General features: G+C 41.3%; 1 protein-coding gene across 1 annotated transcript in view; it reads right to left on the bottom strand.

Moving 5' to 3' along the window:
• NPEPPS (aminopeptidase puromycin sensitive) overlaps nucleotides 1-4,845 on the bottom strand; it is a 109,673-nt gene extending 104,828 nt beyond the window's left edge. Inside the window, exon 1 of the mRNA XM_065911135.1 lies at nucleotides 4,457-4,845. Within this exon, the coding sequence (XP_065767207.1) occupies nucleotides 4,457-4,717 (261 nt within the window). The 5' untranslated portion in view covers nucleotides 4,718-4,845. The remainder of the gene's footprint in view (nucleotides 1-4,456) is intronic.
• Nucleotides 4,846-12,080: the final 7,235 nt, after the last annotated feature.

The raw sequence follows: 12,080 nt of genomic DNA, 5'->3' as shown, positions 1-12,080 counted from the left end.
TTTTTTTCCTGAATGAGTCTTTACCACAGTCACTCAGGAACACATCTTACGTGTACTATGAAGACTCAAAAGGGTTTTTTCCTGATTGCTAAAACCCTGAGATTTTACTAAAAGGAAATCTCCAGTGTGACAATTCCAAAAACCAGTCAGTATGAAACCTGAGTCACTTTGCTTAACAAGCAATTTCATCATTAAAATTTTGTAATAATCATTGCCTTTGTGGAACAGTGCTATAATTTCTAAAGACAATAAGGAGTAAATAATTAGTAAACACAAATTGAGCCAAATTTTCTAACAAAAGCGCCATTAAAAAGAGCAAGCTGCAGAAAGTCAAACATAACAAGTAAACATACAGAACATTACTATTTATTGTTTGTATACCATAAAACTTTAAAATTATGCATAGGAATAACTTTAACACCTACCAAAAAAGAGAATTTACCACTCAGGGTGAGGGTGGGAAGAGATGGAAATGGACTTTAGTGGCATCTGTGGCATTTTATTTTCCAAAAAACATCTAAAGTCTAAAGCAAATGGGACAAAGCACTAACATCTGCTAAATCGAAGTGGTGGGTTACTTCTCTGTATTTAAAATATTTCCTAATTTAAAATAAAATTTTACAATGATTGCAAATGGCCAAATAAACTGAGTACTACATACTTGTATGGTGTTCAAAATGGAATCTCCATAGAGAACTAATCTCAATTAACAACAAAACAGCTATCAGAGGACTCAGTCCTTTGACACTGACTCACGTACAGATTACAGTAAGATTTACTTTACAGTAAGAACAGGCTCATTTATGTAGCAAAGTTCAGAGACGTCTCACTGATCATTTACTATTCAAGACCACATTTATGTTGGCTGCATTGTACAATATCAATTATCAAGAACCAGGAAGTTAAAAAAAAAAAATAAAGCCTTTATGGAAACTAGAAGATATGATACAAAGTCCATACAATAAAGTTCATACCCTTCACTCAGTAGAGAATCCATCAAACACACTTAGAAAAAGTTTTTAAGCTCAAACAAGTTTGTTTATTTGGTTACTTAGACCTATTCAAGGTCAAGTTTAGTAAAACAGAAGAGGGAAGAAATTGCACAATAGGGAGCAACAACACACAGTAAGCAGCAAGTAATAACCTGAGAATAAGAAAAATAAAAAAACTTTAAAGAACAGATAAGAAACTAATAAATTATAGTACACAGTTCTGGGTAATCTAGGGTTATAAGTATCAGTGACATGTTGAGAATGCTTTCCAGTATTTAGAAACCTAGAATATGAGGAATCACAGAGTTTAAAAAGATAAATATTTCCATCAAATCAGTAAATATTTTTTAAAGTCTGAGTGTCTCAAAGAGTAAACTTCATTTATCTGGAAAGCTTACCAAAGAATTCACTGCCAGATGATACTGGATAAAACTTACCATACAAAACTTTCTTACACTTGGGGGTTTCCTCAATGATACATTTCAAGAAACATAATAGAAATCTGAACAAGTTCAATTCTTTATGACCAATCTTTCAAATTTACTTTAAGACCATTTAGTGATCTAGCATAAAGCTGGACAAAATTAATTACTTTTATCTTTTTAAAAAGTAAAAAAAAAAAAAAAAACTACCAAAATGACTGCATAGAAATCTGCAAAATTTGGGCAGAAACTTCTGTAACACTGGGTGGACAATAACATCCATTTAGGTGCCAAGTTTCAGTCTGCCAAACAATCTACTGTATCTGTAACTCTCCTCAAAGTGCCAATTTAGTCATCTCCATCATGAATATTTTGTTGGCAGAGGCCAGGGATTGTTTAGCACATCCTGACTCCTATTTCTCTGGCACAGGTAAACTATTTCCATAACACAATTACTGTATTGAGCACTATACACTCATAACCAGGAACTGTCACCACTCACATAAACTTGTAATCTATTTTTAAATGAATTACCTACAAAGCAAGAGAGTCAGAATTTGAAATAGCTATGAAAGTCTATTCCTCTCACATATCCTAATGTAAAAGGAAGGGAAAGGGAATGTCCCATTTTTCTAGGCCTACATTCTCAAAACCTGCTGAATTAGACCACACACACTTATGTAAAAGACAACTACTTTTAAAATCAGTGCATATTGACTAATTCATCTTCCCCAGGAGTCCAAACCCAGGCCTGGTTAAAAATCCACTAAATTTCTCACATGTAACCTGTACAAATACTCTGGGCTTATTACAAAATTTTGCAACTAAGGCAACCAAGCAACTTGCACACTTTGTGCAATGTAATTCCAAACTGTTAGGGAACTGACACAATATCAGTTATCAATTTGGCTTCCAGAGATATAATTTTGTCCACATTTTTAGACTTCCACAATCAGATACCACCTAATCCCACAGGTTAAACTTACTGCTCCAATTTATATTTCAAAAACATCAAAATCTGCTAACAACTGTTAACTTATTACTAATGTTAAGTCCTCTTTACATTTTCAAAAGCAGCAATGTGTACAATTAAAAAGTCCAATCTTCCTTTACTGTTTTTTTCCTTGTATCAGATTAACAAGTCCCTGCTAATACCTAACACATTACCATGTGCTACCTCAATGTCCCGAACCAGCCTTCCATTTTTCTCATTTCTTTCAAAAAGCCAAGTAGAAAATGGGCCAAGTAGAAAACGGGTAAGGATAAGCATGTCACTGCTTGCTGTTCTACCCTAACACTTGAATAAAACCTTTATTAACAATCTTTTTTCTGAAATTTTTCCCTATACCTCTCAAAATTATGAACCCATTATGGGGTATACCCCTCAAAATTATGAACCTATTAGGGTACACTTCTCAAAATTATGAATCCATTATGGGGTAAAACAACTATGGAGTAAAAAAAAACAAATGATTTTTTTTTAATGTTAGCCTTTTGACATAATGCAAACTCATTCATTGCTAGGTCCTTCTTCCCGCAGGTCTGCCAAGTCACAAGACACACTGTTTACACTCCCTCCCATCTGCCCCCAGCCAACATATATCAAACATTCTATAGTCACTTGGGTCAAACAGTCTCCCAAATAACCCTCTCAAATCCTAATTTAGACCCAAGCTGCACTCATTCTGATTCATATTCTCAAAGGAAAATTTTTAAATCACCTGACTTTGACAGGGCTAAGTTTCGTCTTTAGATGCAGCCAGACCACAGAGCCCTCATGCCTTCTTAGAAGCACCCCAAATCTGACAGTATACTTTTTAATTCTACACTTTTAGACGCATTTTCAACCTGAGTACTCCGCTTTCAAACACAACTGCCAACTTTCAGTTCATTCCAACACTATGCTAGTCTACATTTCTTTTATTTCATTGCTACATACACCCTGTTCTGTAAGATTGAGGCCTACTGATTTTCCCCCCTAACTGCAGTAGGAAAAGAAATGAAACAAAATATATTTACCATCATTCTTTTTAAAGATAACAAGTAAAAGATATTTAAAGATATCGTTACAAGATATTTAAAGGTATTGGTAAACAGTTCCCATTTTTTCATTACCAACTTCACATAATACATCACATAACAGGGTATCACAAATGTCTATTGTTCCTGACCTTTGTAGGGCATCAATACTAACGATCTCCAAAATCAAACAATACTTGAGATAATCTGCGGGGGGAGGGGCGGGGAGCATGATTCACCAAAAACTGCAATGAAGAGTAATGGAATATTTTCATCAGTGGTATACTAAAACTAATGGCTTCTTTCAGAGGAGCGTACTGCTAAGCAACCATCTCTGTAGCAATAAATCCACCTGCTTCAAGGGCTGCAAAGCTAAGAAGATGGGAGGAAAAGCGGAGACAGGGGTCCTCCTTCAGCTTCTCTAGAGGTTAGGAGAGAACAAAGTCACTGCTGCACTGTCACTAGAGGGGAAGGGGGAGGGGGCGGATCATCTTAGAAACCCTGCCCCTGGGCCGGAGCAGGCGGGGAGTACTCGGCTAGGCTGCACGGGATTAACATTCTCCTTCTCACTCTCTTCCCCCTTCTAGAATCCCCTCCTCTCTAACGCGCGGCAGCCGGAGTCCCAGATGACTGCCCCTTCCAAAGTGTCCTCCGTGGGGCGTAGGGAGAACGACGGAAAAGGCTGAGCATGGACTCCGATGACCCCTCTGGCCTCCCCAACACCCTCCAGCCTCTACCATACCACGACCAAGCCCGGAAGGGCCAGGGTCTGGGGGAGGCCCCACACAGGTGTGCTGGCCCCAGAGGCGCGCGGCCCGGGCCCTAACCCAGCAGGGCAGAGCACATCGACCGGGCGCCCAGTGGCCGCCCCAGAGGGGCGCGCCCGTCCCCGAGCCGGCCTCCCCAGCCCCAGGTCCGCAGCGCCCAGGCCCGCCCGCCCGGTCGGGCCCCCCAGCACAGCCCGCGGGCGCGGCCTAACTGCTTGCCCGGCAGCTCGCCCCCGGCGCCCGAGGGTCGCCGTACCTGGGCGGAGGCCTCCAGCTTGCCCTCGAAGGTGAAGTCCAGCAAGTCGGGCTTGAGGCAGAGGCTGTAGTTGATGGGGGAGACGTCGGCAGGCAGCCGCTCGAAGGGCCTCTTCTCCGGCATCGCGGCGAGGCCCAGGCTGTGGAGGCGGCGGCGGCGGCGAGAGGAGCGGCTGAGGAGGAGAAGGAGGAGGGGAGGAGGCGGAGGGCCGAGGAAGAGCAGGCGGCGAGCAATGGAGGGGGCGGCGGCTGCCAGCCACATCCACCGAGCGCCGGCGACCGCCTGAGGAGAGCGACCGGGGGAGTCTGGGGGCGGGGGAGAGACCCAGCCCGAGCGCCAGGGGCCAGGAGGGAGGCAGTGCGGGCGGGCGGGCTGGCGGGCCGGCTGCCTACGGGGAAGGGGGCGGAGGGGAGGGAAGGGGAGGAGGGCCAGCAGGGAGGGGAGGGGGTGGCGGCAGCAGCTACGTGCGCGGCCCCGCGGGGCGGGCGCGCCTCCGCCGGTGTGCGCGCACGCGCCGAGGCAGGGGAGGGAGCGGCGAGGGCGCGGCCGGCTGGGCGGGAGGATGCAGGTTAGCGAGCGAGCCTTGGAGGCGGGAGGGGGCTGCTGGCGCTGCACCTGTCCGCGCAGCGCGAACAGCGGGCTCCTACCGGAGACAGAAGAAGCCCGGAAGGGTTTGAGAAACAGAGAAAAGGTGTGAGGGCTCCCTTATTACACCCCCACGCCCCCCACATTCCCCTCAACCCCCCACCTCCACCCCCGGGCTGTCTTTGGAGTAGAAACCTATGCAGTTGGTCAGTGCAAAATGTTAAAATACCAATTCAGAACAAAATCCCAGTCTAGATTTTTAGCTCCAGATCAACAGAAAGCCCTGACTGGAGTCTTTTTGGCCGTAATTATTCCTGTTATTTTCAATGTAACTTCAAGGGATGATATGAAAAATTTTGTCATATAATCTTTTAATAATCCAGGTCACTAAAATAAGATTTGGACCTTTGAGCAAGTGCTTTCAAAAGTTAGAAGTTTTGTTTTCCTGATTTCATGTTAAAAAATAAGATATGTTTCACTTTCTTTCTGGTTTCATCTTTGTTTCTACTTTTAAAAAATAAATAAAAGACCTGGGAATTCCCTTACCGTCCAGTGGTTAGGACTCTGTGCTCTCACTGCCAGGTTCTATCCGTGGTGGATGAACTTAAATGCCAAAGCCCTGCAGTGCGGCCAAAAAAATTATAGTCATAAAAGACCTTTTACCAATTGTGGCCTCTTTGAAGGTAAATTAGCTGTGGCTCCCTCAGTTTTATAGCCATCTCACAAATTGAGGCATATATTTTTTAATATAAATATATATTATACATAAATGTGTATATATTTAAGTATGTTTTAAAGTGTAAAGGATGGGGAGATTTTATCTATCCCTCTGTTCCTTTATAGAACCTTCTTATATAGCACCCCTTAATTGTCAAAACTCGGTGCTGAAGGCTGTACTGAACCAGCATTGTCCAATAGAAATATAATGCAACCTAGCTAACTAACTTTAAATTTTCTAATAGCCACATCAAAAACAAGAAAAAGGTGAAATTGATACATCTTATTTAAACCAGTATATGCAAAATATTATCATTTCACCATGTAACCAATATAAAAATATTAACGAGAGAGTTCCATGGTGACCTGATGGTTAGGATTCCTTTCACTGCCATGGCCTAGATTCAATCCTGGTTGGAGAAACTGAGATCCCAAAAGCTTCGCAGCCAAATATATATATATGCATATAGTATATATGCAACTTTTTTCCATAATAAGGATTTGAAATCCAGTGTATATTTTACATTTACAGCACTTCTCAATTCTGACTTGGTACATTCTGAGTGCTTAACAGTTGCATGTGACTAGTAGCTATTATTAATATATTGATCAGCACCATCTTGGACTCTAGGCCTGTCCTGCTATCCTCTGAATCCTACAAACCTTTTAGGACAGACTGTAAAGCTGCAATCCTTTCAAACTAAGATGTGAGATGGGGCCTTTTGTTGCACGGATGCATCTCTTTGATCATTTTTGGTCATAACTAATAATTCTAATATAATTTGTTAATCTAATAATAATGTATTGAGTGCTTACTAAACACTTTACATGTATTAATTCATTTAATTCATTCAACAATTCTTTTAGGTCGACACCATTATCCCCATTTTACATATAAGAAAAAAGACACACAGAGATTTAGTGACTTGCTGAAGGTTGTACAACTAGTAAATGGCAGAGCCAGCATTAAGACTCAGCCATTATTTTTTCCCTCCTGGAAAATTTTGTTGCAACTTCCCTATTTCCTAATTCTCCAGAACTATACAAAAAAGATCTTAATTACCCAGATAACCACGAAGGTGTAATCACTTACCTAGAGCCAGACATCCTAGGGTGCAAAGTCAAGTGGGCCTTAGGAAGCATCACTATGAGCAAAGCTAGTAGAGGTGATGGAATTCCAGCTGAGCTATTTCAAATCCTAAAAGATAATGCTTTTCAAGTGTTGCCCTCAATATGCCAGCAAATTTGGAAAACTCAGCAGCGGCCACAGGACTGGAAAAGATCCGTTTTCATTCCAATCACAAAGAAAGGCAATGCCAAAGAACATTCAAACTACCACACAATAGCATTATCTCACACTCTAGCAAAGTAATTTTGAGCTAGCCTAGCTCAAAATTCTACAAGCTAAGCTTCAACAGAATGTGAACTGAGAAATTCCAGATGTTCAAGCTGGGTTTAGAAAAGGCAGAGGAACCAGAGATCAGATTGCCAACATCCATTGGATCATAGAAAAAGCAAGCAAATTCAAGAAAAACTTCTGCTTCATTGACTACGCTAAAGTCTTTGACTGTGTGGATCACAACAAACTGGAAAATTCTTCAAGAGATGGGGATACCAGACCACCTTACCTGCCTCCTAAGAAATCTGTATGCATGTCAAGAAGCAACAGTTAGAACTGGACATGGAACAATGGACTGGTTCTAAATTGGGAAAGGAGTACATCAAGGCTGTGTATTGTCATCCTACTTATTTAAGTTATATGCAGAGTACATCATTCAAAATGCCGAGCTGGAAGAAGCACAAGCTGGAATCAAGATTGCTGAGAGAAATATTAATAACCTCAGATATCAGATGACACCACCCTTATGGCAGAAAGTGAAGAGGAACTAAAGAGCCCCTTGATGAAAGTGAAAGAGGCGAGTGGAAAAGCTGGCTTAAAACTCAACACTCAAAAAACTGAGATCATGGCATCCGGTCCCATAACTTCATGGGAAATAGATGGGGAAACAATGATAACAGTGACAGACTATTTTCTTGGGCTGCAAAATCACTGCAGATGGTGACTGCAGCCATGAAATTAAAAGACACTTGCTTCTTGGAAGAAAAGCTATGACAAACCTAGACAGCATATTAAAAAGCAGAGACATTACTTCGCTGACCAAGGTCCATCTAGTTAAAGCTGTGGATTTAGTTATATATGGATGTGAGAGTTGGACCATAAAGAAAGCTGAGCACTGAAGAATTGATGCTTTTGAACTGTGGTTTTGGATGAGACTCTTGAGAGTCCCTTGGGCTGCAAGATCAAACCAGTCAATCCTAAAGGAAATCAGTCCTGAATCTTCATTGGAAGGACTGATGCTGAAGCTGAAACTCCAATACTTAGACCACCTGATGGGAAGAGCTGACTCACTGGAAAAGACCCTGATGCTGGGAAAGATCAAAGGCATGAGAAGGGGACAACAGAGGATAAGATGGTTGGATGGCATCACCAATTCAATGAGCATGAGTTTGAGCAAGCTCCGGGAGTTGGTGATGGACAGGGAAGCCTGGCCTGCTGCAGTCCATGGGGTCGCAAAGAGCTGGACACAACTGAGTGACTGAACTGATCTGTACCTCAACTTCTTTAAAAGTTAATTTCATTATGCAGGAACCCATGAGTCTCCCTTTTTCTGTTAAAGCAAATTTAATATATAACCATTTAAGATTCTCCATGAAGAACAGTGTGGAGATTTCTTAAAAAACTGGAATTAGAACTGCCATATGACCCAGCAATTCCACTTCTGGGCATACACACTGAGGAAACCAGATCTGAAAGAGACATGTGCACCCCAATGTTCATTGCAGCACTGTTTATAATAGCCAGGACATGGAAGCAACCTAGATGCCCATCAGCAGATGAATGGATAAGGAAGCTGTGGTACATATACACCATGGAATATTACTCAGCCGTTAAAAAGAATTCATTTGAATCAGTTCTAATGAGATGGATGAAACTGGAGCCCATTATACAGAGTGAAGTAAGCCAGAAAGATAAAGAACATTACAGCATACTAACACATATAAATGGAATTTAGAAAGATGGTAATGATAACCCTATATGCAAAACAGAAAAAGAGACACAGATGTACAGAACAGACTTTTGGACTCTGTGGGAGAAAAGGGTGGGATGTTTCGAGAGAACAGCATGAATATTATCTATAGTGAAACAGATCACCAGCCAAGGTGGGATGCATGAGACAAGTGCTCAGTCCTGGTGCACTGGGAAGACCCAGAGGAATCGGGTGGAGAGGGAGGTGGGAGGGGGGATCAGAATGGGGAATACATGTAACTCCATGGCTGATTCATGTCAATGTATGACAAAACCCACTGCAATGTTGTGAAGTAATTAGCCTCCAACTAATAAAAATAAATGAAAAAAAAAAAAAAGTATTTGTACAAATCAGGAAAAAAAAAAAAAAAAAAAAAGACTCTCCATGAGCCGTCCTTACCATTTTCTCAGACTTGTTTCTCTTTACCCTTTAACACAGATTCTCCAGTCTTAGCAAGCTAACCTGTTTATCACTTGGTACTTAGAGCTTGCTCACTATCTCTTCTTTACCATTGCTCACGCATTATTGCTTGGAAAGACCTCCTCATCCTTCTTGGCAAACGCATGCCCCTCCCTTCCTTCAAAACTCACCTCTTCCAGAAAGTCCTCATTGACTACCTCCACCCAGCTGTAACCCATTTTCCATCATCATCTCTCAAGTACTGGCTTTTGCTGATTTATTTGTACTTGTTCTGTCATTTTAATTTGTCTTATATACATATCTTTTTAAGATGTACTACCAGCAAGAGCTTGACTTATTCTGTAACTGTCAGGACTGAGCCCTGCACAGAGTACATCTCAATTGTTATTGACCCGACTAACCAGTTGACCAAGAGATAATACTTTACCCTTTGTATTGAAGGGTTAAAAAAACCCTTTGTGTTGTGTGCTCCACAGAGAAACTATGTGAACCTAAGTTTGGAGGCAACCTTCTTTTATAAAATCACAGGAATGATTTTTGAAAAGCAAAACAAAAAACCTACCAGGGCTAATGGACTTCATGGCAACAGTAATTGTGACCCTGCTGGGGATAAAGGGGAGGACCTTACTTGGCCTCATCCCTAGTCCCATGACCCAGAGGTTCCAACGCAGCAAGTCAAGACTGAACCCAGGCCTTCTGGGATAGAGGAATGGAAGATGGCATATAGTTCCCATAAAAAGACTAAAGATCTGACATATGTTCCAGACAGTCTTCTCTGGGATAACTTAAATGAAGTTTAAGACTCTCAGAAATTAATTTCCCTCCAATGGGGCTTCAGAAAGAATGGAAAAGGCAATATATCTCAAGGTCATTAGCAGCACTTCCAACAGATTTCTTGGCTTCTCTCTTTAACTGATAATAAAGGCCTTAAAGCAGATAAGTGCATAATGCATACTTTTCTCAAAGAAAAGTATTATGTTCACTTGTGGTTTGAAAATTTCTTTAAAAAAAAATCTGTCATGTTCTTAGTATCAGAATGATCTTCATAGCATGAGTTGGAATAAAAGGATATACAGTTGACCCCTGGACAACCCAGGTTTGAACTATGCCAGTCCACTTATACTTGGGGCTTTTTTTTCAATTAATACAAACTATAGGACTGCATGATCTGTGGTTGATTGAATCCTCAGATGCAAGGGACTGACTATAAAGTTATATTAATAGACAGATTTTTTTGACTGGAGGGAGTAGTCAGTGCCCCTAATCTCTGCTGTTCAAGGGTCAACTATATAGGGCAAATGTAAGTCATTGAAAGAGATGTTTCACAGCAAAGAGAATATAAAGAAATTGGGTTACGGATCCAAAATATTCCCCACATTACATGAAAGTAAAGCATTATTGTAACCATTTAGTTTCACTAACTTAGAAATTATAGACTTCAATGTCAGTTTTGAACTTGTAACTCTAGTTCCACTAAGGTGAGTCTTACCTACAGAAGATAGTGAAGGGGTTCCAAAAACCAGGGAAACAAAAAGTTGGAGAGCAATCCATAGGTAACTGATGCCGTGAGATCCCAGCTTTCACTCTTTTCTGTAACTTAAAATGGCTGTTGGAATGACCGTTGGGGAGTAGATAGAATGTTGCCTACCTATCCTGTGTTCTTCATGAAAGAGAAGTAGATTAATTCCATATGCTTTATTTAAAATGTGGATAATAATGACACATAACAGGTGATATATGTACGTGTGTCTGCATGTATTCATTCCTTTATTTATTTGAGGATGGCAATATGACATTATATACATCCAAATATGGCCAAAGAAAGACTCTCAGAGTTGGAATGAGTTTTGTTCCTCTTGGTATCTTTCCATCAGGAAGTTGAAAAAGTCATGTATTTCCACCTCCACCTTTCTTACTTCCGTTCTAGCACCTCCCCTCTTTTTTTTCCCTTTCCCAGTACTTCTGCGTCCTTTTTCACTAACACCAGTCCAGGATTATTTACCAATCCTAAGTGACTGGGCAACTACGTGACTAAACACAGGCCCTTTGTTGATGATCTTCAAGTTGAGATGAGCCTGTTTGGCCCTGTCCTCTTATGAAGGGTCAGTCACTCAACTCTTGCAGAACGTGAATTAGAAAATAAGGCCAACGCCCTCTGCTGCAGGGAAGAATGCATATATCTGTCTGACGCGTGGGTCCCTGGAATGCTGCTACAACATTTCCCGTGAAATCACAAGTCTTTAAAGGTTACAGTGTTCTGGAGCTGGCATGCTAGAACTAACCTAGCAATGGTGTTGCCTTGACTTCAAATCCCAAAAATATAAGTGAGGGCTCAGGTTGAACTAGACCAGTGAAGCAGCCAGGAGCATTGTCTCGGCAACTTAGCAACAGTCAGATAGCCTCAGTTTCTCCACCCTTGGCTCAATTTCTATTTGTTTTTTAAATCCCTGACAAGAAGAATTTACATCAGAATTAGTCCTCCCTTAAATCTTGACCCCTTACCTCAAAGAGAATAATCTCACCTATGTCCAACCCTAGGCTAAGGGTGGGGTGAAGAAAAGACACTCAAAACATTAAGGCCTGCCAACTTGCCTTTGAAATTTTAGCCACATCTTAAATAACTGAGGATGAAAATCAGCTGCTGCCAGGCTCCCTACAGAATTTGCATTGGAGTCAAGATAAATAAACACTTAAAAAGTGTAGGGGGAGCTAGAAATCAGCTTGTGGTCTCCTTCTGCACAGGACTGAACTGAAAGTTATCTTGTCCGCAATAAAAAATGAATAAAATAATAATGCCAGAGGGGAAGACAGAT

Source organism: Muntiacus reevesi, chromosome 18 (assembly GCF_963930625.1).
Source record: "Muntiacus reevesi chromosome 18, mMunRee1.1, whole genome shotgun sequence".
In the NCBI taxonomy this organism is placed as follows: Eukaryota; Metazoa; Chordata; class Mammalia; order Artiodactyla; family Cervidae; genus Muntiacus; species Muntiacus reevesi.
The sequence above is the reverse complement of the archived record's forward strand: the minus strand, read 5'-3'. Positions and strand labels throughout refer to the sequence as shown.